Consider the following 27,404-nt stretch of genomic DNA (forward strand, 5'->3'; position numbering starts at 1 on the left):
AAACATACAGGGAGACAAGAACAGCCTGTCAGAGACACACACTATAGACCCAGCTGGGAGAGGTCACGCATCAACAACAACAACAGCAACCTACCAAGAAAAACCTAAAAAGAGGTTAAAATGGGATACTGCAACAGAGACGTTGTATAATGTACCCTGTGATGGAAGGAACTATTATTACGCTCTCAGTGACTCATCACCAATTACAGGATGTGTCATGAATATATGATGCAGTGAACACACGACAGCCACTGAATTACGGAACAGAATAGACTATCAGTCAACAGTCCTGAATCCTCTTGAATTGTCAGTGGCTCAGTAGTGACAAATAGTCCAGTCCAGGTAGAGAGGATATGGACAGGGATTAAACCAGAGAGATTAAGGTTAAAGGTCACCACCATCTCAGGAGCAGTGGTTAATATGATGTGACCTCTGACCCATCACCCCGTGGATGCATCCATCTCCTCACCTCTACTTCCTGATCCAAGCTGCCCAGAGGGGACATCTATTTGACCTCATGACTGATGTCATCATCTTGACAAGTGATTCCTCCTCAAGCAACATCACACACCCAATACACAACCTGCTAGTGTATAATAGTATATTTTCTTATGTAGACAACTGATCATTGTATTTGTATTTGTATTTTTTATGGTTGTTCCTTTTCGTTTGCGCCTCGGACACCAACACCACCCGCTGGTGGGGGGGTCCGGAGACACAAAGGGGGGGAATAGTAGCCCAGACCCATGATGAGCCTCATCGAGGCCGGTGGGGGGGTCGAGACTACGGACAACACCGTACGAGGCTGCCAGAGCATAAATCAAATGTAGTTGTAAACTCCCCTATGAGAACAGTGAGGAGCAGACAGGCCCCGAGACGGGGATTATCTTAGAACACATCTAAGATAGTACTGAGGTGTACCACACTGGTCGTAAAGGAAGTCCAGTGGACTTGTCCAATCTCCAAAACAAATGGCAACAATAATCATTCCTTGCCATGTGTAGGATCAACTACAATACAACTAGTAAAATGCTCCAATCATGTGTTCCGGTAGTATAATATTTCAAAATAAATCGGTAGGATAACTGGTCCCTTTGAGCACCAGTACCAATACCAGCGACAGTCAGTCCAGCTACAATCAGTAAGAAGGTTAGAGACCTAACCAATCAAATTACCCTTGACAATAGCGACATAGGAGTCACTCAGAGTGCAACGCGTGGAAGGGAATCTCCAGTGCACTCTTCCAATGGTTAACACACATGTCACTAATAAATAGAATCCTCCATTCAGGAGGAAAATGATTAGAATCATTAACCACAATCACACCACGTATGACTGGTCCAATACTTAAAGAGTCTTTCCGTCGTGACGTTAGCTCCTGTGGATAACATAGCTATGAAATAGACTTCATACCTATCATCACTACAATAGTGGAAGACACAGTGACTTGTAGTAAAAACTACTATAGACTTCCTTGACACCAATTCTGACTGACCTCCAGGCATTGAACTGAAAATTACTACATCTGACTACATCTAAGTTGTAATCTGCCAGGATACTCGCTTTTCTTCCCTTGACATGCGCGCTTGTGTAAGCATAAACGCACATGCACAACGGAACATCCAATTAGGATTTATGCTAGGATCACTTAAGGGTCCAAGCAAAATACCAGCCTTAGTAAATGAAGTTGAACATTTACTTCTAGGCCTTTGACTCTACAGCACTCACCAGTTTTCTTCCCAGAAGTTCATAGGTCATCCCTGTAGACTGCCCAAAACTAGTGCCTTACAGCTGTAAACTTATCACATAGTTATCAACTTAGGATAGTGCCTAAGCAACACACCAAGTAGGAAAACCCTAGATATGGCATAGAGACAATGCCATGATAGTCATTTTGCCAGAACTATATTTTGTATATCTTTTGTTTATGCTTTCATTCCTTTTCGGTTCAGTTCCTTTGGCACTTAAGAAGTGATAGAGCCAGAAACAAAGTCCCCATACAACCATCACTTAGTGCCACAACGCCACTCATTGGGGAATGAATGTAATTATATATATTTCATGAGTGTGTGTGCGTTGTTAACATCTGCCTAAGTTACTGCCACAGATCTTTCAGTCTGGACGACGACCAGATGACGGGTCCCGGAATGGCGACCCTAAATCCGGACACCCACGGTCCATCTTTGTGGCGGCATCCCCTGCAGTCAGAGAACCTACCAAGGTACATCACTAGAAGGGACCGCAACGGCGATCACCAACCGGACATCAACTGCCATCCTTGTGGTGGACTGCTCCGCTTTCAGAGAAGCCTACCATGTTCAACCACCAGAGGGGACTGCAAGGATGATCTACAAACAGGACATCACGTGATCATGATTTTATGTTGATTTGCAGGACAAACAAGATCCGAACCACCAGGGGGGGTATGTCATGATGTTGGCCTCTTTGGGTATAGCAACCCCATCCCCCTCTCCCTGCCTCCCCCTTGCCTCCTTCAACTAGGCTGCTGTGGTCAGAGGTCGTAAGTTCCTGAGAAGACCATGCCACATGGCCACATAGTAGAGAGAGAGTAAACTTTCATAGAGGACAAAGGAAATTCTTTCACCTCACAGAACTTGAGGTACGAACAAATTTCATGTTCCGGAGAAAGTATAAAAGATCGGTGAAGAATCCAGCTACAAACTGGTCCGTTTGTCTCAACTTGGGAAAGCTCATGGGAGACGGTGTGGCCACATTATCATAACACTGTTTATATAATAGCCTCAGATATGAGGTTTACATCTAATTGTTGCATAAGATGAGTATGATACTGTTTGTATAATTGTGTAATGTGATTTTGGACTGTTTTATGAAGACAAAATAAAATTTCCTTTTGATTTGAACTAAATCAGAGGACCGCCCCTGAGCCCAGTTAGGGTCAGGCCTCCTGGGACAGCCCCTTTTCTGCCATTCCGAATAAAATCCAACTTTGAGAAATTATCAGCAGCTTACCTCAATTACGAGATGGCTAAAGGTTGCAGACCATGTTTTTCTCCATTAGGAGGACAAAGGTTGTAGACCATTGCTGAATCTTTTAACCATACCACGTGGTTAAACTCTTAGACTATCGATAATTCTACGAAAGACACAAACTTTTCACCAGCAATCAAGACGACACACTGAGCATAAATATATATATTGATTGCAATTGTTCCCGAAAGAGTGAGCGTTCATGTGTAAAGGATTAGCATTTCAATTGTTATAATTATCACTCTGTAGTGACTTCTTAGTCGACCCCCACTTCCCCTTTTGTCTAACAAGCCGCCATGCCGGTTCAGCCCACTAGGGCACATTCTCCTATCATTTCATGTAACCACATTTACCATGTTTGTTTGTTTGTTTATGCATTTCTGTGAATTACTTAATTAGTAATAAATAAATGATTTAAGACAATTGATGTATGGATGACTCATAGTGAAGACTGGGTTTGTGCAGATAACCAACAATTTACGACGTTTGGAATGAGACTAACGTGAGGTACAGTAAATAATTCATTAATTCGAAGACTAATTGATCAGATAAAATATCTGAAAAGTTATTTTAGGAAATACAACTTTGTAATCTGAATATTTTTCCTTGGTGCCCCGACTTCCTAGTTAATTAGTTACGTGATTAATCAGTTGATCGCACAGTAACTAATTACAGAGAATCTTTGATAATAACTATCAGTCTTCATTTAATGATAGTAAAGACACGACAGGCGTGTGGTATATGGCCAATATACCACGGCTAAGGGCTATTCTTAGCCAGGAGTGCCTGGATACAGCCCTTCGCCGTGGTATATTGGCCATATGCCACAATCCCCAGAGGTGCTTTATTACTATTATAAACTGGTTACCAATGTAATTAGAAGAGTAAAAATATATGTTTTGTCATACCCGTGGTATATGGTCTGATATAGCTTTCAGCGAATTAGCATTCAGGGCTCGAACCACCCAGTTTATGTATTGTGCTGCTCTTTGAGTCACTGTGGATAAGATCGGCTGACAGATGATTGAATTCAAATGTGAACAAATAAACGTTACAGTGGTTATAGAGAGCAGGTAAAACAGGAGACATGAGGAATATAAAACACCACAGAGGTCTCAAAGTCAAATTCTCCCTCATGAGACTAAGCGTATTCTCAAATTCCCAGTATTGTTCACGTGTTTCACGTCCCAACACTCGCTCTGCAACACAAACAGAACACTCGCTCTGCAACACAAACAGAACACTCGCTCTGCAATACAAACAGAACACTCGCTCTGCAATACAAACAGAACACTCGCTCTGCAACACAAACAGAACACTCGCTCTGCAACACAAACAGAACACTCGCTCTGCAAACACAAACAGAACACTCGCTCTGCAACACAAACAGAACACTCGCTCTGCAACACAAACAGAACACTCGCTCTGCAACACAAACAGAACACTCGCTCTGCAACACAAACAGAACACTCGCTCTGCAACACAAACAGAACACTCGCTCTCTGCAACACAAACAGAACACTCGCTCTGCAACACAAACAGAACACTCGCTCTGCAACACAAACAGAACACTCGCTCTGCAATACAAACAGAACACTCGCTCTGCAACACAAACAGAACACTCGCTCTGCAACACAAACAGAACACCCTAAAGGCACAAACACCAACGTGCACATACACGCGCACAACCCTACAATTGAAATCCTCACAAACTGAGCATGTCGGAGAGTGTGTTTGCAAATAGACAGCAAATAGTCTGTCTCTGGTTTCCCCTCTCTTTCCCATAATAAAGGCTTTTGGTTGAAATGCCAATAACGGAAGCTGAAACAACATTGTCCTGTCTCTCCCTCTCTGTAGAGCTATAAGAACAAACATTCATTAACTTTCTTTTTATGGGCTGGATCATACCAGACCCAGTTAGAGCTTCTACTAACACACTCAGACATACACAGCAAACCAGTCTGAAGCAGTGTTTTGTCTCAATCGAGGTCTGTCTGAGCAGGTCATGCTCTGTCCATACATCACAGACAGAGACATTTCATTCTGAACTGGCCTCTATATCTCACTTCCAGCCATAGGGCTTGACTGGCTCCACCAGTCAGCTCTAACACTAGACTAACAGACAGAGTTTGGGGGGCAGTCGGTTCAGTTCGGCATGGGGACTGACATTCAAAGACGAGGGAGACGTTTCAGACAGTGGAGCCAAGCAGAGGCCCATTGATCATGATTTGTGGACCAGTCAGAGCTTGGCTATGCTGGGACGCTTGCTATTACTAACGTCCACATGTGTTCCACAAGCCTGTCAGATGGAGGTAGGTGTGTGTGCTTACGTGCATGCTTGCGTGCGTGTTTGTGCATGTATGTGTGTGGCGGTCTCTTTCTATCTACCGGAAACTCACCCTAATTCAGAGCTAACATATTGAATCCTATCAAGAGTGTGGAGTCAGCAATATACCACTTAAGCAAGGGTGATTGGAAGTGGTTGGATAGAAGAAGAATATTTCAGTCCACAACGCTGAGCCCTGCTTCAGTGGAGAGGGGCACCATCCTTCCACCTGTCACTCGACATCAATTTGTGTAATTAAAGCTGCATGTACATCAGTCACAAAGACTGCTGTTACACCAGCAAGTTACGTGCTTCAAGTGGGGCTAAATTAATTACTTCAGGACATTAGGAACTTTACAACGTGCACAAGAACACATGCGTATGCACGCACGCACGCTCACACACACACACACACCACAGACACTGGAAAACACCTACAGATGATAAGCCTGCAGTACAATACCTTTGGAGAAGCTGACAGTATGGAATTAAATCCTGAGAAAACATTCCCACATTTTACCAACGGCAGTGGAAAAATGAAAACCTAAGTTAACGGAGGTGTTCAGAGAGTGATTAACAACCCACATGACAAAATACTATGGTATAAATACTATAGTATTCACAAAAGTTTTTTGGCTGACTAGTTTAGTATTTACTATAGTGTTTTAGTTTTAGTATTTTCGACATCGAAGTGGAGGCTTTCTCCTTCAGGAAACCTACTGGAAAAATACTAAAAGAGCACATTTTTGAAAACCTGTAGGTAGGTAGATAGGTAGTGTCGTGACTTGACGTTAACATTCATCTGAAGACTGTTATTTATTCAATTTACTAACTATGTTTCATTGTTACCGAATTAAATTAATCATGTAACAATTAACTCATTAGCATCTGGGGCACCACGAGACCGGTTCTTTAAAGAGTTACCATTTCCCGAATTAACCCCTAAAAGGTCTTTATATATCATATACATAAACTATCAACGGCGGCAGGTAGCCTAGTGGTTAGAGTGTTGGGCCAGTAACCGAAAGGTTGCTGGGTTGAATCCCTGAGCTGACTAGATAAAAATCTGTTGTTTTTCCCCTGAACAAATTTGTTAATCCCCTGTTCCCTGGTAGATCGTCATTGTAATAAAGGTTAAAGGTTACCTGACTAAATAAAGGTTAACATAAAAACGTATATCATTCCGAACAGTCGTAACCTCCTTGCATCTGCAAAAACCCGAGCCTTACTTATGATTCAGTACTACACAAATTGGTTTAATTATTTATTTACTTACTAGTTTAATGGGAACACCGGATAAACACACACACTCTGTACTGGTTATTGACTGGAGACGTAATACGCTGAAATCAGGTCCCTTGCGGAATGACAACAATATGGATGCTTGTTATAGAAGAGATGGGGAGAGAGGGACAGAGACACTTAACATTGCCACATTCAGAAACTACTCTCACATACAATAACCATATACTTTGCACACAAACCTCCGCCCGTTTTGAGCAAGAAATCATGAAGGGTATGAAAGAAGCAGTAGAGTCTGTACCCTCAATCTGTACATCCAAATATGATCCAAGTAATAAGTTCACACAGGGTGTGTGACCAGTGCATCCCAAGTGGTTTGAAGAATGCATTATCTATGCTAGAGGAAGCTCACGGTACAATATGTTTTTTCTCTCAGAGACAACACCCTAGTCATTGTCTCGTGTGTGCCTTGTTAAGGCTTTGATACCCTTAATTCAAATCCCCTTCCTTCTGGGGATCAGAGGCACAGGGTTGCTTTAGCCACTTAGGCATATCTCCACTGCTGCTTAGAACATTAAAGGCTGTCTGGAGGAATTAAGGCCACAATCTCTCCAGTCTGAGGCCAGAGCAGGGAACCCAGACAACAGTCCCCAAGTCGCAGAGGGACAGGGTGGTCTTGAAGCTGGGGACCCTAGAGAGAAGAACCAATGAGCGAAGACAAACAAATGTTGGATAATTTTCTTCCGAACAAACTACTCTTTTTATTTCTCTGCCCTCCTATCTAATACACAAACAAAACCTCCTCCTGTACTGTTGTGTAAATTGTGTTTTTCTGCCCCCTCTCTTCCCTCCCCTGTGTGTGTCAGTGTGTGATTTGTGTTGCGGGGGATCATGGCTCAGCTTAGTGCTGGCTCATTAGAGCTAGCTGCCTGCCTCAGCAGCAGTACACCATGCCTAGTTCTCCACAGTCACAGACAGACACAGAGAGACGCTTCAGTAATCACATCATCTCCATTAACCCTGTGATCTGGATAGAGATAGCTAAGAAACACCTTCTCTGGCACAATAATAATTACCCAGCATTCCGTGGGAGGGGCGGCGGAGGAGAGAGGGGAGGATGCGCCCTGGCTGGCTGTGACAAAAACAGTCTTCTTCTTGTGATGTGAAATAAACACCAGCTCACAACTCATCAAAGCCTGTGAGATTCTCCAATCCTCTTTAGGGGTGAGTGGATTATCCTCCCTAACCCAAATACGCTACGCTCTCTCTCTCTCTCGACTGACTGCAGCAGACAATAATATTATCAGCACAGAATACACAGACAGCACAAATAACCACAGACCATTATCAAAATATGAGCTAGATCAGTCAGTCTGGTGCGGACATGTAACGGCATTTGTCTTCCTCTGACGAGGATTATGAGAGATCGGACCAATGTGCGGCGTGGTATGTGTCCATGTTAATATTTAATAAATCAACTGAATAACAAAACAACAAAGTGAAAGAACGAAACGACAAAGAAAACAGTCCTGTCTGGTGAAGACAGAAAACAGAAAATAATCACCCGCAAAACACAGGTGGGAAAAGGCTACCTAAGTATGATTCTCAATCAGAGACAACAAACGACACCTGCCTCTGATTGAGAACCATACCAGGCCAAACACATAACCACAACATAGAAAAAAGAACATAGACTACCCACCCCAACTCACGCCCTGACCAAACTAACACAAAGACATAACAAAGGAACTAAGGTCAGAACGTGACAGGACACAGGGTTCCTTGTATTTGTGTGTGTGGATGTTTGTGTATGTGTTTGTGTATATGTTTGTGTATGTGTGTATAGTGTGTGTGTATATGTGTGCATGCATGTGAATGGCCTTGACTACCCAGAGTGTCTGTCAGGGATGGTCCAGTGTTGTGACCTGAACCCTGATGGACGTATCCATTCTGAAGTTGGTGTATAGCAGGGGTGGGCAACTCTAGTCCTCGAGGGCCTGATTGGTGTCAGGCTTTTCCCCAATCCCTAGCAAACACAGCTGATTAATCAGATTTCATTCTAAACTGGAGATCATGATTAGGTGATTATTGGAGTCAGGTGTGTTAGCTGGGGCTGGGGCAAAACTGTGACACCAAGCAGGCCCTCTAGGACTGGAATTGCCCACCCCTGGTGTATAGCATCCTCTCTGTGGTGTGTGATGGCTACCGAGAGTCATGAACCAACCCAGTCCCCGGCCCTTCCCCCCTACTGGCGGTAGAGATGCCAGCAGTGTTAATCCGGACTGTTGGAGTACTGCAATCCTTTCCCAGCTCACTCCATGACAGCTCAGTTCTTAAGACGTATTGGGAAATATAACTTCTGACATAACAGGCTGAGAGAAAAGGAAAATATGATTCTGTTCTGCTTCAGGCCTGGAGGAAGAAGCTTTTCTTTGGCACTGTGAAAGGCGGGACATTTGTATGTGAAAGAGATAGTTGTTTGGGACAGACAATACCTCCCAACAGTAGGCCTATATTGGGAATACAAATGACATTAAAGCATTCTGGGAAGTATGATATCCCATCATTCCCGAGCGTTTTTAATCACCCTATCGTCTAAACCGAGGAGTATCATCTTCCTTATCTCTATCCGTGCTTTGTCACAAGATCAAACTAAAGCTCCTTGCTTTGGCGAAAAAGCCTCTGGATTAAGAAACTCTAAATCTCACTAATCTTACAAAAAGAAGAGGAGAAAAAACCTTCTTCTTCTCCTTCTCGCTCTCTGTCTAATAAAAACGTATCCCTCTGAGCTCCTCTTGATGTCTGCTCCAAAAGTAAAACTCTTGACAGCAAACTGTCTGCATGTCAGACAGAGCTTTTGGCTAAGACACGTCACAGAGGAACACTCACAACCCACTGGGTACAGACGTCATTTCAATGTCTAGTTTTGATTTAATTTTGGATAGGTTGTCAACTAACGTGAATTCAAAGTGAAATCAACAAAACCTTTCACCATGTCAATGGATTTAGGTTAAAAGTTGGGTGAAAAAATAAAAAATTCCCTTAAATTGCTGACTTTTTCAAATCCATTCAGTTTTCCACATTTGTTTTGAAATGGTATGGAAACAATATAGATTGAAGCAAGTTTTGCCCAATGGGTTTAAACTGTTTGATGAAATAAAACGCAGCTCTTCCTTTCTTTGCCTCAGCCTCTCCACATGCACACATACAACACAGGAGGTTGGTGGCACCTTAAAGGGGGAGGACGGCTCATGGTAATGGCTGGAGTGGAATAAGTAGAAAGGTATCAAATACACCAAATACATGGTTTGATGCCATTCCATTTGCTCCGTTCCAGCCGTTATTATGAGCAGTCCTCCCCTCAGCAGCCTCCACTGATGTATGCACACACACACACATACACACACTCACTCACAGGCTCACAGTCCGCTGAGGCATGACATGGGGAGGGAAATTGTTAATTAATTAAATCCATATTGACAAAGGCCTGGAGAAAAGAGGAGAACATCTGTGTTCACTAGCTCCTTAATTAGATCAATTTATCAATTATAAAACCTTGCTTTATTTTGGGAAGATCATATACGTAGGGAGGGAGGGTGGGAGGGAGGGTGGGAGGGAAGGGGGGAGAGAATGAATGATGAACTGAAAAAACTTGAATTAGTAGGCGTGCTGGTGCGTTGATTGGATTGTGTTGCTTTTTCTCAGAGGAAATGTCAGCTATAGGGTGTGACTCAACGACAAAGCACTTCAGGTCCCGAGACGAACACGTCCGGGGCCAATATCACAGGCTCTCCCCACGCACACAATCTGGCTACTGTAAGTCTGGTTTGGCAGGATTGGTTCACCTGTGTTGATGATCTAAAAGAAAACCCTCCCAGCCCTGAGTCAATGAGGTCATCTTCCTCCAACTTCCTGAGCTCTGAATCAGGCCTTTTCTCCAATCAATACCAGAGTCAGATCATCAGCCAATGCCATGACCTGACATGATCAGCTGGGAAGGACGTTGATGCAGCAGTCATTGCATGAGTGTCGCGTTTCAACCAACCCGAGAGTCTTTCTCTCTGTCCTCTGTACTCCTCTCTCCCTCATCTCCTATTCCTCCATCCTGTTCTCAATTTTGTACACTCTCCCTCCATCCTTTATGCTCTATCCTACTCTCTCTCCCTCCACCTCTGTAACTCTGTCTCTCACTCTGTCAGATTTATTCTCTCCTCCTCGGTTTGGGAGCGTAGCTGGCTCTGAGATCGCTACAATCACGGCAGCTCCACTACATAAAAAGGCTTTGCTGAAGAAGCCTATTTCAATAGTGCAATGTGCACACCAAACGTTGTATTTCATGCAAATTCCAGCAAACGTCAGTGCTTCAGTCAGTGTAAGCATATAAGGCAAAAACCATGGCAGCTAAGAATGACTGCAGTGGGAATTGTGCATGTATCATTCTTTCCAGCACCTATGTCAGTGTTAATTGATGTGAAGAAAAACACAATTAGCTATAAGGGGAGGTATGTGGAGGTTGTGGAGATATGTGGAGGTATGTGGAGGTTGTTATACATGTGTGTATGTGTGAGCACTTCGCATGCGTGTTTGAACGTGAACGTAAGAACCTTCAATGTTAAAAGTCATGGACAGCCTAAGGCTCCAGATGACTTGTAGGTGAATTCTACATCTGTCCTATTCACTGTGACATTAGAGGCCTGTCTGTGTGGGTGTATAGTTATTTGTACGGGAGTCATGCAGTATGTACAGTGGGGCAAAAAAGTATTTAGTCAGCCACTAATTGTGCAAGTTCTCCCACTTAAAAAGATGAGAGAGGCCTGTAATTTTCATCATAGGTACACTTCAACTATGACAGACAAAATGAGAAAAAAAATCCAGAAAATTACATTGAGGATTTTTAATTAATTTATTTGCAAATTATGGTGGAAAATAAGTATTTGGTCACCTACAAACAAGCAAGATTTCTGGCTCTAACAGACCTGTAACTTCTTATTTAAGAGGCTCCTTTGTCCTCCACTCAATACCTGTATTAATGGCACCTGTTTGAACTTGGTATCAGTATAAAAGACACCTGTCCACAACCTCAAACAGTCACACTCCAAACTCCACTATGGCCAAGACCAAAGAGCTGTCAAAGGACACCAGAAACAAAATTGTAGATCTGCACCAGGCTGGGAAGACTGAATCTGCAATAGGTAAGCAGCTTGGTTTGAAGAAATCAACTGTGGGAGCAATTATTAGGAAATGGAAGACATACAAGACCACTGATAATCTCCCTCGATCTGGGGCTCCACGCAAGATCTCACCCCGTGGGGTCAAAATGATCACAAGAATGTGAGCAAAAATCCCAGAACCACACAGGGGGACCTAGTGAATGACCTGCAGTGAACTGGGACCAAAGTAACAAAACCTACCATCAGTAACACACTATGCCGCCAGAGACTCAAATCCTGCAGTGCCAGACGTGTCCCCCTGCTTAAGCCAGTACATGTCCAGGCCAGTCTGAAGTTTGCTAGAGAGCATTTGGATGATCCAGAAGAAGATTGGGAGAATGTCATATGGTCAGATGAAACCAAAATAGAACTTTTTGGTAAAAACTCAACTCGTCGTGTTTGGAGGACAAAGAATGCTGAGTTCCTGAGTTACCTACTGTGAAGCATGGGGGTGGAAACATCATGCTTTGGGGCTGTTTTTCTGCAAAGGGACCAGGACGACTGATCCGTGTAAAGGAAAGAATGAATGGGGCCATGTATCGTGAGATTTTGAGTGAAAACCTCCTTCCATCAGCAAGGACATTGAAGATTAAACGTGGCTGGGTCTTTCAGCATGACAATGATGAGGAATGGGCCAAAATACCAGCAACAGTGTGTGAAAACCTTGTGAAGACTTACAGAAAACGTTTGACCTCTGTCATTGCCAACAAAGGGTATATAACAAAGTATTGAGATAAACTTTTGTTATTGACCAAATACTTATTTTCCACCATAATTTGCAAATAAATTCATTAAAAATCCTACAATGTGATTTTCTGGATTTTTTTCTCTCATTTTGTCTGTCATAGTTGAAGTGTACCTATGATGAAAATTACAGGCCTCTCTCATCTTTTCAAGTGGGAGAACTTGCACAATTGGTGGCTGACTAAATACTTTTTTGCCCCACTGTATGTATGCTAGTCCAGTATATATGAACAATAGATTGTAATCTCCTATTAACTTCAATTTATGTTGTATTTTTGTTTGTGGTTGGCCTACTTTCCCCTCATATGCTACTAATACAGCGCCAGAGTAGCCTAGCACGCAAAACATTTCACATATCTGGCATTTTGTCAGTATGTGCAACACTGTGTTTCAGTGTGTGTGTGTGTGTGTGTGTACATTATTATCCTGGGTATACAACAACAATCCTATATAAACCTCTGTTAAGTGCATCCCATGGGTCCTGTGTGCTCTTTCTGCTGGTATCCCATAGTGCTCAATGCGCCTCTCCTCTCTACGGTCTCGTTTCTCACATGGTCACATGGTCTGAGGGTGGTGGTGGGGGTGGGGGTATTGCTCTCGGACCCATGCCTACACCAGCCTGTTCAAGGTTGGTCAGCCTGTCCAAACAAAGCAACTATCCCTGCAGCGCCATACCGTAGTTACGCTGGGCACTGGTCCCTAGTCCCTGGTGGTGTCCCTGTTTGTTTCCCGGTCCACACAACGTGCTGCAACAAGCTCTCACAGTCTCATTCATGTTTTCATAAAACAAATTTGGAAGTTGTTCCAAACATCAAATTTGGAAGTGTTTAAGATTAAGTTTAGGCATTAATGCCAATTTTTTAAGGTTAGGGTTAAGTTCAGGCATGAACTCCGAACGGTCAAGGTAAATTATAAGATTTGGGAAAGGCTTTAAACAGAAATCTCAAAAAACGACTTTCTATTGCTGGATTTGAACATGCAACCTTTGACACCAGATGCTTACACCAATCTCCCCTTCCACAACACCCTCACACGTCCTCAGGCATGGATGGATGTTGAATACTGACTTGTATCAGGGGTGACCTGGCTGTACGTATCACGGTGGTGCTGGGTGACGGGACACCAGCTCAACTAGGGGCGTGGCAAGAGGCAGCCACTGTTACCCCTAGTGGCCGGTGGTGCTGGGTGACGGGACACCAGCTCAACTAGGGGCGTGGCAAGAGGCAGCCACTGTTACCCCTAGTGGCCGGTGGTGCTGGGTGACGGGACACCAGCTCAACTAGGGGCGTGGCAAGAGGCAGCCACTGTTACCCCTAGTGGCCGGTGGTGCTGGGTGACGGGACACCAGCTCAACTAGGGGCGTGGCAAGAGGCAGCCACTGTTACCCCTAGTGGCCGGTGGAGCTGGGTGACGTGACACCAGCTCAGCTAGGGGCGTGGCAAGAGGCAGAAACTGTTACCCCTAGTGGCTGGTGGTGCTGGGTAACGTGACACCAGCTCAGCTAGGGGCGTGGCAAGAGGCAGCCAGGGCATCAAATCACTGACATGACAGATTAGACTAGATTCTGCTTTCCTCTCCTCTGCCCTTCTCTCCTCTCTCTCTCTGTCTCTCCCTCTGTCCCTGTCTCAGAGATGGCTGCACTCCAGTGTCTCTGGTCTGGCCGCTCATATGGAACGTCCAGTGGTGATGAGAAATTCAGCAGAGGCGATATATCCACCTTGTAGAACAGGATGCAGCTCAACAGACACACTGATACAGGCAGACCAAAGACACACTGATACAGTCAGACCAAAGACACACTGATACAGGCAGACCAAAGACACACTGATACAGGCAGACCAAAGGCACACTGATACAGGCAGACCAAAGACACACTGATACAGACAGACCAAAGGCACACTGATACAGGCAGACCAAAGGCACTGATACAGGCAGACCAAAGACACACTGATACAGACAGACCAAAGGCACACTGATACAGGCAGACCAAAGACACACTGATACAGGCAGACCAAAGGCACACTGATACAGGCAGACCAAGGCACACTGATACAGGCAGACCAAAGACACACTGATACAGGCAGACCAAAGGCACACTGATACAGGCAGACCAAAGGCACACTGATACAGGCAGACCAAAGACACACTGATACAGGCAGACCAAAGACACACTGATACAGGCAGACCAAAGACACACTGATACAGGCAGACCAAAGGCACACTGATACAGGCAGACCAAAGGCACACTGATACAGGCAGACCAAAGACACACTGATACAGGCAGACCAAAGACACACTGATACAGGCAGACCAAAGACACACTGATACAGGCAGACCAAAGGCACACTGATACAGGCAGACCAAAGACACACTGATACAGGCAGACCAAAGGCACACTGATACAGGCAGACCAAAGGCACACTGAAACAGGCAGACCAAAGGCACACTGATACAGGCAGACCAAAGACACACTGATACAGTCAGACCAAAGGCACACTGATACAGGCAGACCAAAGACACACTGATACAGGCAGACCAAAGGCACACTGATACAGGCAGACCAAAGACACACTGATACAGGCAGACCAAAGGCACACTGAAACAGGCATACCAAAGGCACACTGATACAGGCAGGCCAAAGGTACACTGATACAGGCAGACCAAAGGCACACTGATACAGGGAGACCAAAGGTACACTGATACAGGCAGACCAAAGGAACACTGATACAGGCAGACCAAAGACACACTGATACAGGCAGACCAAAGACACACTGATACAGGCAGACCAAAGACACACTGATACAGGCAGACCAAAGACACACTGATACAGGCAGACCAAAGACACACTGATACAGTCAGACCAAAGACACACTGATACAGGCAGACCAAAGACACACTGATACAGGCAGACCAAAGACACACTGATACAGGCAGACCAAAGACACACTGATACAGTCAGACCAAAGACACACTGATACAGGCAGACCAAAGACACACTGATACAGGCAGACCAAAGGCACACTGATACAGACAGACCAAAGACACACTGATACAGGCAGGCCAAAGACAGACTGATACAGGCAGACCAAAGGCACACTGAAACAGGCAGACCAAAGACCTATTCAACAGGATAGTATGAATGCCTTGTTATTCTTCAGTATGTGTCATTATTTTACGATACGGCTAGGCAGTAGAATACTACAGTAGTAAAGTATAGTATACATGTACAAACAAACACATGTTCTGCAAAATGCATACCCACCCAATGAACACAGTATATTGAATAAAACCTCTCCTTGTCCCAGTCTGTAATCCCCACATGGTTTAAGATGACCACCATCATTTCTGCTCTCAAGAACTCTAAGGCTTCATACCACAATGACTACCTCCCTGTAGCACTCACATCTGTAATCATGGAGTGATTTGAAAGGCTGGTTATGGCACACATCAACTCCATCATCCCAGACACCATAGACCCACTCTAATTTGCATACCGCCACAACAGATCGATAAACAGATCCACTCCACACTGCCCTCACCCACCCAGATAAGAGGAATACCTATGTGAGAATGCTGTTCAATCATTACAGCTCAGCGTTCAGCTCAACACCATTGTCCCCTCCAAGATTTTCACAAAGCTTAGTACCCTGGGGCTGAACACCTCCCTCTGCAACTGGATCCTGGACTCCTTGATGGACAAACCCCAGGTAGTAAGGGTAGGCAGCATCACCTCCGCCACGCTCACCCTTAACACGTGGGCCCCACAGCGGTGTGTGATTTCCCCCCTCCTGTGCTCCCTGTTCACCCACGACTGCATGGCCAGGAATGACTCCAACACCATCATCAAGTTTGCTGACGACATGAATTTGGTAGGCCTGATCACCGGCGACGATGAGACAGCCTGCAAGGAGGCGGTGTGGTGCTGGGACATCTCCCTCAACGTCAGTATGACCAAGGAGCTGATTGTGGATTACAGGAAACGGGGGGTGGCAAGCAGACCCCCATCCACATCGACAGGCAGTGGTGCTTCAAGTTCCTCGCTGTCACAATAAAAATTGAAATGGTCCACACATACGCACAGTTGTGAAGAAAGCGCAACAGGCTCTCTTCTCCCTCAGGAGGTTGAAAAGGTTTGTCATGGGCCCTCAAATCTTCAAAGAGTTCTACAGCTGCACCACTGAGAGCTCTTTGACAGGCTGCATCACTGTTTGGTATGGAAACAGCACTGCCCTCGATCTCATAACGCTACAGAGGATGTTGCAGACAGCCCAGTACATCACTGGGGCAGAGCTCCCTGCCATCCAGGACCTCTATATCAGGCGGTGTGAAAGGAAGGCCCTAAAAATTGTCACAGACTCCAGCCACCCTAGTCATAGACTGTTCTCTTTGGTACCACACGGCAAGCAGTACCAGAGCGCCAAGTCTAGGTCCAAGACTACCACACTACCACACTATACACACTACCCTCTGTAGTGCCTTGCAGTCGGAGGCCGAGCAGTTGCCATACCAGGCAGTGATGCAACCAGTCAGGATGCTCTCAATGATGCAGCTGTAGAACATTTTGGAGTCGTGCCTGGCCGTGTAGTCATGAGTGAACAGGGAGTACAGGAGGGGACTGAGCACGCACCCCTGAGGGGCCCCTGTGCTGAAGATCAGTGTAGCGGATGTGTTGTTACCTACCCTTACCACCTGGGGGCAGCCCATCAGGAAGTCCAGGATCCATTTGCAGAGGGAGGTGTTTAGTCCCAGAATCCTCAGCTTATTGAAGAGCTTTGAAGGTATTATGGTGTTGAATGCTGAGCTGTCGTCAATGAATAACATTCTCACATAGGTGTTCCTTTAATCCAGGTGGGAAAGAGCAGTGTGGAGTTCAATAGAGATGGCATCATCTGTGGATCTGTTGGGGCGGTATGCAAATTGGAGTGGGCCTTTCCATGACCAGCCTTTCAAAGCACTTCATGGCAACAGACATGAGTGCTACGGGTCGATAGTCATTTAGGCAGGTTACCTTTGTGTTCTTGGGCACAGGGACTATGGTGGTCTGCTTAAAACATGTTGGTATTACAGACTCGGACAGGGAGAGGTTGAAAATGTCAGTGAAGACACTTGCCAGTTGTTCAGTGCATGCTCGCAGTACACGTCCTGGTAATCCGTCTGGCCTGGCGGCCTTGTGAATGTTGACCTGTTTGAAGGTCTTATTCACATCGGCTGCGGAGGGCGTGATCAAACAGTCATCCGGAACAGCTAGTGCTCTCATGCATGCTTTTACCCCTATGCATATCTGCCTTTGTCACTCCAGTAGCTCTGCACATTGTAAATATGATATTGGAACTGAACCTCTACATATAGGTTCTTACTTTCTCGTGTTCTTCTTATTTCTTATTTCTATATCTTGAGTGTTTTTGTTCTACCTTATGTTATTTTTAGTTCTACATTGATTATTGATGGCTGCATTGTTGGGTTTGTTTACTGATTGCTGCATTATTGGGTTTGATTACTGATTGCTGCATTGTTGGGTTTAGAGCTTGCAAGAAAGGCATTTCACTGTACATGGGCACGTGACATTAACACTTGAAACTTGAAAGTGCTGACTTGCATACAAACTGCATCTCTCGAACCTCACAATCTCCATCGCCTCCCCCATGTCCTCCAAGCGTGTGACCCGCGGGCCTTGCTCAACATGTCTGCATGAATACAGTGAAATTAGTTAGAGGGGAAGACTCTCAAAGTCACAAAGACGACCCTCTGCTCTCTTCCTCTCATGAATAAATTATTATGTAAATAATTAATCACTGCTTTTGTGTGTGTTTCTTGTGCACATGGGCCCGGTGATAATGTGTGCCTGTGTGTGTATGTATGTATGTGTGTGTGCCTCTGTGTGCATGTGTGCGTGCGTATATGCAGTACACTGTATCTCTCTTAAAGTGTGTCCTTTACACTTGTCCTCCACTCACCACAGTTGTCTTTTCATCCATGTATACTGCATGTTCTTATGGTAAGGTGTGAATAGCTAAAGTGTGTTTTGCGCATGCTACGTGAGCACCATTCACTAACAGTCTCCACAGGGAAAGTTAAGAATATAAGCATAAGAAGTCTAGTAGGATAAGAAGTTGCCTGTTGGCTTGATGTTAACCATAGCCTGTCACTCTGCCCTCCGCTCCTCTGCTCTCCTCTGCCTCCAGCCCGATAGACGCGCTGAGATGAAGAGCTGCAGAAAAAATTATTCATATTTAATCCCAACAAAAGTCTAATTAGTGAAGCCAGCCCTCCACCCTGCCACTGGGCTGAGATGGACCAGGATGGTAGTCGACTAGCATGGGTAGTCGGGGTACTGTATGTCTTTGACTGGGGATGGGTTGGGCCTGGAATCAACAAATGCCTCTTATCGTTCAGATTCCTTGCTCTGTGGCCGGGTGGCGGGCTGATCCCATTAGGATGTGTCCGTGCGGAAAGCGTCTGGGACGCCACAGCTCTCTACGTCGAGCTTTGGAGATTCAGGCTGAAAGGACGGAAGCTAAGTTAATCATAGCGTTTAAGACAAGTCAGCCCAGGCCCCAGAAATGAACGCAGATTAATCATTAACGTTCTATAGCACTGCACTGTGATTATCAGGGGAGTAGAGGGCGTGTGTGCTGGGTGAGAGGTGAGACATCTGTGTGCTGGGTGAGAGGTGAGACATCTGTGTGCTGGGTGAGAGGTGAGACATCTGTGTGCTGGGTGAGAGGTGAGACATCTGTGTGCTGGGTGAGAGGTGAGACATCTGTGTGCTGGGTGAGAGGTGAGACATCTGTGTGCTGGGTGAGAGGTGAGACATCTGTGTGCATGTGTGCTGGGTGAGAGGTGAGACATCTATGTGCTGGGTGAGAGGTGAGACATCTGTGTGCTGGGTGAGAGGTGAGACATCTGTGTGCTGGGTGAGAGGTGAGACATCTATGTGCTGGGTGAGAGGTGAGACATCTGTGTGCTGGGTGAGAGGTGAGACATCTGTGTGCTGGGTGAGAGGTGAGACATCTGTGTGCTGGGTGAGAGGTGAGACATCTGTGTGCTGGGTGAGAGGTGAGACATCTGTGTGCTGGGTGAGAGGTGAGACATCTGTGTGCTGGGTGAGAGGTGAGACATCTGTGTGCTGGGTGAGAGGTGAGACATCTGTGTGCTGGGTGAGAGGTGAGACATCTGTGTGCGTGTGTGCTGGGTGAGAGGTGAGACATCTGTGTGCTGGGTGAGAGGTGAGACATCTGTGTGCTGGGTGAGAGGTGAGACATCTGTGTGCGTGTGTGCTGGGTGAGAGGTGAGACATCTATGTGCTGGGTGAGAGGTGAGACATCTATGTGCTGGGTGAGAGGTGAGACATCTGTGTGCGTGTGTGCTGGGTGAGAGGTGAGACATCTATGTGCTGGGTGAGAGGTGAGACATCTGTGTGCGTGGCAGCGTGTGTGCTGGGTGAGAGGTGAGACATCTGTGTGCTGGGTGAGAGGTGAGACATCTGTGTGCTGGGTGAGAGGTGAGACATCTGTGTGCGTGGCAGCGTGTGTGCGTGGCAGCGTGTGTGCGTGGCAGCGTGTGTGCGTGGCAGCGTGTGTGCGTGGCAGCGTGTGTGCGTGGCAGCGTGTGTGCGTGGCAGCGTGTGTGCGTGGCAGCGTGTGTGTTATGGAAAAAGAGAGTGGATTATGTGTACGTTTGCAAAAGGGGTGGTAAGTGGATACAGTGTTTATGTATTGTGTGTGTGTGTACTGCATGTACAGGGACACATGGGGATAAATGACATAGGTGCTCTTGTGTGTATGCCAATGCTGCGCTGGTTGTTGCTGAAGGAGGATAAGGGGGGTAACTCTATTCCAGATTTAATTACGGAGCAACTCTCTCTCTCTCTCTCTCTCTCTCTCTCTCCCTTGCTTATGCTGTGTATACTATGTGTGTGTGAGTGTGCAAGATAACATTTATGCACACTCACAGGAATCTACCCACACACTCACACACACTGACAATCTCACACAAACACACATACATATGCATACGCACACACACACACACACATAACACACATTTAAATGTTCGTATTTTTAACTCTGCATCATTGGGAAAGAGCACCTGCGCATGAGACAAATACAATATCATTTGATTTTACAATATATTACAATATGATTTCTCTCATAGAATGAAATCCCTTTTGTGGGAAACAGGGAAATGCAGCACGACAACTGAGACACAGAGAAAAGCGTAGTGAGAGGAGAAGAGAGTGTAAGCAAGCGAGAGAGAGGGTGAGAGAGATGAGATGATGGTCAGACAGAGGGAGGCTCCTGGCTGTCAGGGCACTGGATAAAGATGAATGGTGTGCCACTGCTCTCCAGCCAGCCAGAAAAACACCATGTCCACTCCTGTTTTCCCTCTCTATCATGCCACAATCAGCAAAAGCCCCGTCACAGAGACAGCACTGCGCACAGACACACAGAAACACACACAGAAACACACACACAAACACACTCACAGAAACACACACACAAACACACTCACAGAAACACACACACAAACACACTCACAGAAACACACACAGAAACACACTCACAGAAACACACACACAAACACACTCACAGAAACACACACAGAAACACACTCACAGAAACACACACACAAACACACTCACAGAAACACACACACAAACACACTCACAGAAACACACACATGAGGAGAGGAGAGAAAGCATTTGTGGTATTTACAAACAATCATTCATTGCAAAGACCCACATACTGAGTGTGCTCCCAATGAGCCTCTCAGTCTCCCATTGCTGAGGCAGCCCTACGCATGGATGGACAGATGGAAGTGACCTTATCCCCTCCTGTCTCCTCTTATTCCCCCTGCTCTCTCTCCTCTCCTCTGCCCTTCTTCTTCTATTCCCTGCTTTCTATTTCCATTCTCCTCTCCTCCTTTACTGTCCCCTCCTCTCCCTCACCTCTCTCGTACTTTCCCTTCTCTCCTCCTCTCCTCTTCTTTTTTTTTTACCTCTCTTCCCCCTCTCTCTCTAGCCATCTCTCTCTCTCTTTCTCTAGCCATCTCTCTCTCTCTAGCCATCTCTCTCTCTCTAGCCATCTCTCTCTCTCTCTCTCTAGCCATCTCATCTCTCTCTCTCTCTCTAGCCATCTCTCTCTCTCTCTCTAGCCATCTCTCTCTCTCTAGCCATCTCTCTCTCTCTCTAGCCATCTCTCTCTCTCTAGCCATCTCTCTCTCTCTAGCCATCTCTCTCTCTCTCTCTAGCCATCTCTCTCTCTCTCTAGCCATCTCTCTCTCTCTCTAGCCATCTCTCTCGCTCTCTCTCTAGCCATCTCTCTCTCTCTAGCCATCTCTCTCTCTCTCTAGCCATCTCTCTCTCTAGCCATCTCTCTCTCTCTCTAGCCATCTCTCTCTCTCTCTCTCTTTCTCCCTCTCTTTCTCCCTCTCTCTCCCTCCCCTCTCCCCTCCCCCCTATCTCTCTAGGTTTCATGGCTGTCCAATATGGGATATGAGTGTCTGCAGGAGCTAAAGCTCCACTCAATAAAGGATCCTCATAATGGAACGGGAGGATTTGTAAAGCTTTGCATTGTTCCCTGTATTCATACAGCATAATGGGACATTTCCGTCAGACTGGCGGGGACTGGAGAGGATAGCAGGATCCCAGTTTATAGATCTGTGAGCCCCAGGCTTCAAATGAGTCTACTGAATATAACCAATATCACTGACAGAGACACATACAAAGGACCACTATAGACTATTCCCAGAAAGACTGAAGACTAAAAATGACTACGTAGAGAACGAATGGCCACATAGTCAAACGGCATTCCCGCTCAGAAAGACTAAACCGATATAGACACACTTAGAAACACACAGACAGAAATTTGTTTCACCAATAAGATTCAGCTGCACAGCCCACATCTCCACACACCACACAAACCTATAATTAAAACGAACAGTCGCTATGCAGACACAATACGTGTTTAGGCTACTTCAGGGAGGATGGTGTCTATTTTCAAAAATGAGAATCTGAGCCAAGGGAACGAAGGAGGCGAGATCGTCACCTGCTCCTCGGTATGAAGAGTACAGCTGGCTGGATGAGACGGTTGTTGCCATGGTGTCAAAGTGTTTCATATGAACTATGACTGAACGAATGGTCTCTGGGAGTGTTTTCGTCCCCCCAGAGGGTGTTGTTTGTCGTTATCGTCTTTATCTGTGTATCTATCTTTCTGAATCATTGTGGCGGCGGTGAATGTCTGTGTTGTTGTGTTGTTTGTAGCGATGGCTGTCTTCTCTGTGTGGATATAGCGAGTGTTTGCTCTTTGTTTTGCCTGGAGTGCTCCTCATGAATATGGCCATTCACACAGTGAACAGGTAGAATGAAGCAGGAATCAAACGGGCACCCAGGTATCGAAAGGTATGTACTCCACATGTAAAAACCTCACAAACAACTCAATAACGCACACATACAGAGACAATCAAAGCGTTTAGCAACAGGCATGCAGAGGTACAGATTTTGTTACTGATCAATAGACAGCACGCACACACACACACACACACACACCACACACACACACACACACACACACACACACACACACACACACACACACACACACACACACACACACACACACACACACACACATACATACAGTAAACACACACACAGACACACACACACATCCTGCAGTCCTGATGAGAGTGCTGCCATGCTGCAGTGCTACCCTGGAACATCCAAACAGACCTTGTCTGCACAAACCTCTATATCTGTCATGTCAACCGCATCCCGCTGCCACGGCAACCAATGGCCACTACCCAAGTCAATAACCCCACAAATGGCCATAGCGCCGTACACTCTCTTTGTAGTCAGATTAAAAGAACACACACAGACACATGCGTGTAAACGTGCACACACACAGGCATACACAAACGCATGTACGCTCGCACACAGACACACAGACACACACACACACTACAGGGCTGTATGGGCCGTTGGTGAAGGGGAGTGATGGGGTGATGTTATGGAAGTGAATGGATGCAGAAGGTCTATGCTGAGTGGGCCAGTGGTACAGTACTCACAGCTCAGAGTAGAGGATGTGCAGGTTGCCCACATTGTCAGTGTAGTTGGCTGGGCTGAGCCAGGGTAGAACCAGCAGCAGTAGAGCTTTCATGGTTGATACACAGTCAGCTCTCTCTCGCTCTATTTCTCTCTTTTCTCTTTCTCTTTCTGCACCGGAGCGCTCTTCTCTTCTCTCCCCCCCGACTTCCTCCTCCTCCACTTCCCCCTCCTCTTCTCCGAGCCTGGCCGTGCTGACCCTCTCCCTTTTCCCCTTCTTTCTTCAGAGTAGCTCTCAGGACGAAATGACTCCCTCTCTTCTTTCTTTCCCCCTTCCCTCGTTTTCTCCTTTCTGTCTCCTCCTGTCTCTCTCTCTCTCCCTCAGGCAGGCTGTGTGGTCATCTCAGCCGCAGAGGCGAGTGGGCCAGCTGCCAGAGGATGAAGAAGAAGAAGAAGAAGCAACAGAAGTAGAGGAGAAGTCCTGCGGAGGTAGAGGATGAAGAGGCGGAGGAGGAGGAGGAAGAGGAGGGAGGATACCCAGGGGAAGGTGGCACATTTGGAATATGATTTGAGATGTGCAGGCTTTAATCTGCTAGCGACGTGTAAGAGGATTTCCGCTCGTACGAGTGTGTGTGTGTGTGTGTGTATCTCCCTCCGTGTATGTGTCAGAGGGAACAGCGCAGCCTGTGACTTATACTGCAGCAGGAACCACTGAGAGGGAGAGATGGAGCAGACCAAACCAAGGGTGGGGGAGGGGGGGGCACCCGATGCTTCTCTGATTGGTCACAATCCCTCTCCCCCTCGCACTCACACACAGCTACTGCATTAACCTCCTCCTGCCTGCACATACGCTGGTCGGCTGACTCTTAACCCCTCCCCCTTAAAGATGGGTGGCAGCAGATTGGTCTGATCGCTCCAAAGATCTTACCTACATGTGTAGAAAAAAAACACAAAACGAGAAGGGGAGAGGAAAAACACACTGCCAAATCAATATTCATTACAGAGATACAGGAGAAGCCTGTTATTTCTGAATGGAGTGAAACAGACTGACAGAGTGGGAGAGTTTACAAAGGGGAGTTTACTGTTATAATAATTCTTCATTGAACCAAACCAGTGGTCAGACGCCCATCGATTTATTCAGGGAAATTGTTGTTGGGGTGTGTGAGTTGGGACAGGGGGATGAGAGAGGATGGACCATGTTTGATATCTTGAGATTGGGGCTGGGTATGGATAACGAGGGGATGGTGAATAAAGAGGAGTGATGAGGGCACCGTAAGGTAGCATAAGGGCAGGTCCTAGCAGACTGTTTTTGTTGGGAGTGTTTCCCGGGCTAAATACACACAGTGAGTGTACAAAACATTAGGAACACCTTCCTAACATTGAGTTGCACCCCCTTTCGCCCTCAGAACACCTTCAGTTCGTCGAGGCATGGTCTCTACAAGGTGTCACAAGCGTTCAACAGGGATGCTGGCCCATGTTGACTCCAATGCATATGGGAAACTGAAAAACCCAGCAGCGTTGCAGTTCTTGACACGAACTGGTGCGCCTGGCAGCTACTACCACACCCACTTCAAAGACACTTCAATCTTTTGTCTTGCATTCACCCTCTCTCTGATTGGCAGACACACACAATCCATTTCTCAATTGTCTCAAGGCTTGACAATCCTTCTTTAACCTGTCTCCTTCCCTTCATCTACACTGATTGGAGTGGATTTAACAAGTGACATCATAAGGGATCATAGCTTTCACCTGGATTTTCCTGGTCAGTCTATGACATGGAAAGAGCGGGTGTTCTTAATGTTTTGTATACTCAGAGTCGATCTCTCGCTCTCACTCTACATCTTGTTCTCTCTTTATATTGCTCTCATCTCCCTCCTCTCTTTCATCCCTCTCTCCTTTAGCAGTAATTAGAGAGCCAGAGGGAGTGACTGCTGGTGGTGAGAGAACTTTGATCTCCAGTCATGATATCACATAACACTTCAAGTCTGCAGCGTCTCACATTTATCTGCTTCCCATCGCCCCATCTCTCTCTCTCAATTCCTCTCCCAATGTATTTCATTGCCACTTTTTCCAACATTGATTCTCTCCTCTACAGCTACCCTCTCTCACTCTCCTCTTTTCATCTTTGTTTTTTCATAATCTCTCTAGAGTATCTAACATCTCCTTTACATTCCATTCCATTAATCTCCTCTCCTCTCCTCTCCTCTCCTCTCCTCTCCTCTCCTCCTCTCTCCTCTCCTCTCCTCTCTCCTCTCCTCTCCTCTCCTCTCTCCCTCTCCTCTCTCCTCTCCTCTCCCTCTCCTCTCCTCTCCCCCTCTCCTCTCCTCTCCTCTCCTCTCCTCTCCTCTCCTCCCTCTCCTCTCCTCTCCTCTCCTCTCCTCTCTCTCCTCTCCCTCTCCTCTCCTCTCCTCTCTCCTCTACTCTCTCTCTACTCTACTCTACTCTCCTCTACTCTACTCTCCTCTCCTAGTGGTTAGTAGTGGTTTGGGAGAGGTCTCAGTGAAGTCCTGTCTTAAGGTGCACCGGAGTAAGGCACTTAACTGGTGTAAATAGCCCATCCCAATGAATATTTAATGTGTAAATATATTCGTGTGTGTTTAGTTGTGTGTTCTGGGCTGTGGTGTGAGCAGTGTGAACCACACAAGGCCACGGGCTGGCAGGAAATGTAATGTAATGTAATGTAATTGGATTGTCACAGGATGCAGTTTGAAAGCAGAAACCAGTCTGGCCCAAATAAGTCATCAAACACACTCAAAAACAAACATAAACACACGCGCTCGCACACACACACACACACACAAACATATTAAGAATATTTGCCTATTTCTATTCCTCTTCAGTTTTCGATCTCAATCCCAGTCTTCCAGAAGGAGACTAGTTGAGGCTAGAGTAACCAATAGAGCAGAGGTTAGTAAAGTGCAGGGTTTTTTTCTGGATCAAAATGGGGCTTAGGTGTTGGCCGTGGCAGTGGGCGTGGCCAATGGCTGTCGTTGATCAACATTTTTAGAGGCGCTCATCTTGGCCGCATAGTTTTTTGTTTGTTGCTGTTTTGAAGCTAATTTCCTGAAATTCTACACATTTTGCTATGGGGCTGAGAAATTCTGTCACTCAAATGGTGAAGGGCTGAAGCTAATTTGGCTTTTGCGACCCAGGTCGCAATTGTAAATGAGAACTTGTTCTCAACTTGCCTACCTGGTTAAATAAAGGTCAAATAAAATAAATAAATAAAATTGGCGAGAACTTGAATTGGGTGAATTTGAAAATGCCGCAGCACAGCTTCAAGGAAAATATTTGCTTTCAAACTAGGGATTTTTTGGCTAATTGAGGTAAAACAGTAATTCTGATCATAGATTATCGCCATTAAATAAAGTTCAGGAGGAAATCGAAGCCTACGCAGGCTGAATGCAAAATGCCGAACCGGTCCATGAGGGATAAGGGTGTGTTACCGGCTGCATACAATGTATTTGGACGCTAAAATGACACGACTCAATATTGCCATCTGCCCCCCACCATCAACACACACACATCAGGAAGTGACATGGTCAGAAAGGTCAGGGACAGAACGGCCACCTGTCACTGCAGAGATCAGAGATCAGCCCGCTGGCACAGAGCCAGGTGGACTTACATCACACTAACACATACACAACACCAGCATATACACAACACCAGCATATACACAACCCCAGCATATACACAACACCAGCATATACACAACCCCAGCATATACACAACCCCAGCATATACGCAACACCAGCATATACACAACCCAGCATATACACAACCCCAGCATATACACAACACCAGCATATACACAACCCCAGCATATACACAA

At 46.0% G+C, this 27,404-nt stretch overlaps 1 protein-coding gene and 1 non-coding gene across 5 annotated transcripts in view; both read right to left on the bottom strand.

Annotated features, from left to right (window-relative positions):
* Window positions 1-27,404, bottom strand: part of lnx1 (ligand of numb-protein X 1) — a 77,787-nt gene that overhangs the window by 37,294 nt on the left and 13,089 nt on the right. The window contains exon 1 of one of the 4 annotated variants that reach the window (XM_042320289.1): window positions 23,596-24,283. The exons of the other annotated variants lie outside the window; for them this stretch is intronic. Within the exon in view, the coding sequence (XP_042176223.1) occupies window positions 23,596-23,687 (92 nt within the window). The 5' untranslated portion in view covers window positions 23,688-24,283. Of the gene's footprint in view, window positions 1-23,595; window positions 24,284-27,404 lie in introns of those variants that run through there. 4 annotated transcript variants of the gene reach the window in all.
* LOC112261792 lies at window positions 6,029-6,081 on the bottom strand. Its single transcript, XR_002955213.1, has one exon. It is a non-coding gene; the product is annotated as a U7 small nuclear RNA (small nuclear RNA).

Source organism: Oncorhynchus tshawytscha, linkage group LG01, assembly GCF_018296145.1.
Source record: "Oncorhynchus tshawytscha isolate Ot180627B linkage group LG01, Otsh_v2.0, whole genome shotgun sequence".
Taxonomy (NCBI): Eukaryota; Metazoa; Chordata; class Actinopteri; order Salmoniformes; family Salmonidae; genus Oncorhynchus; species Oncorhynchus tshawytscha.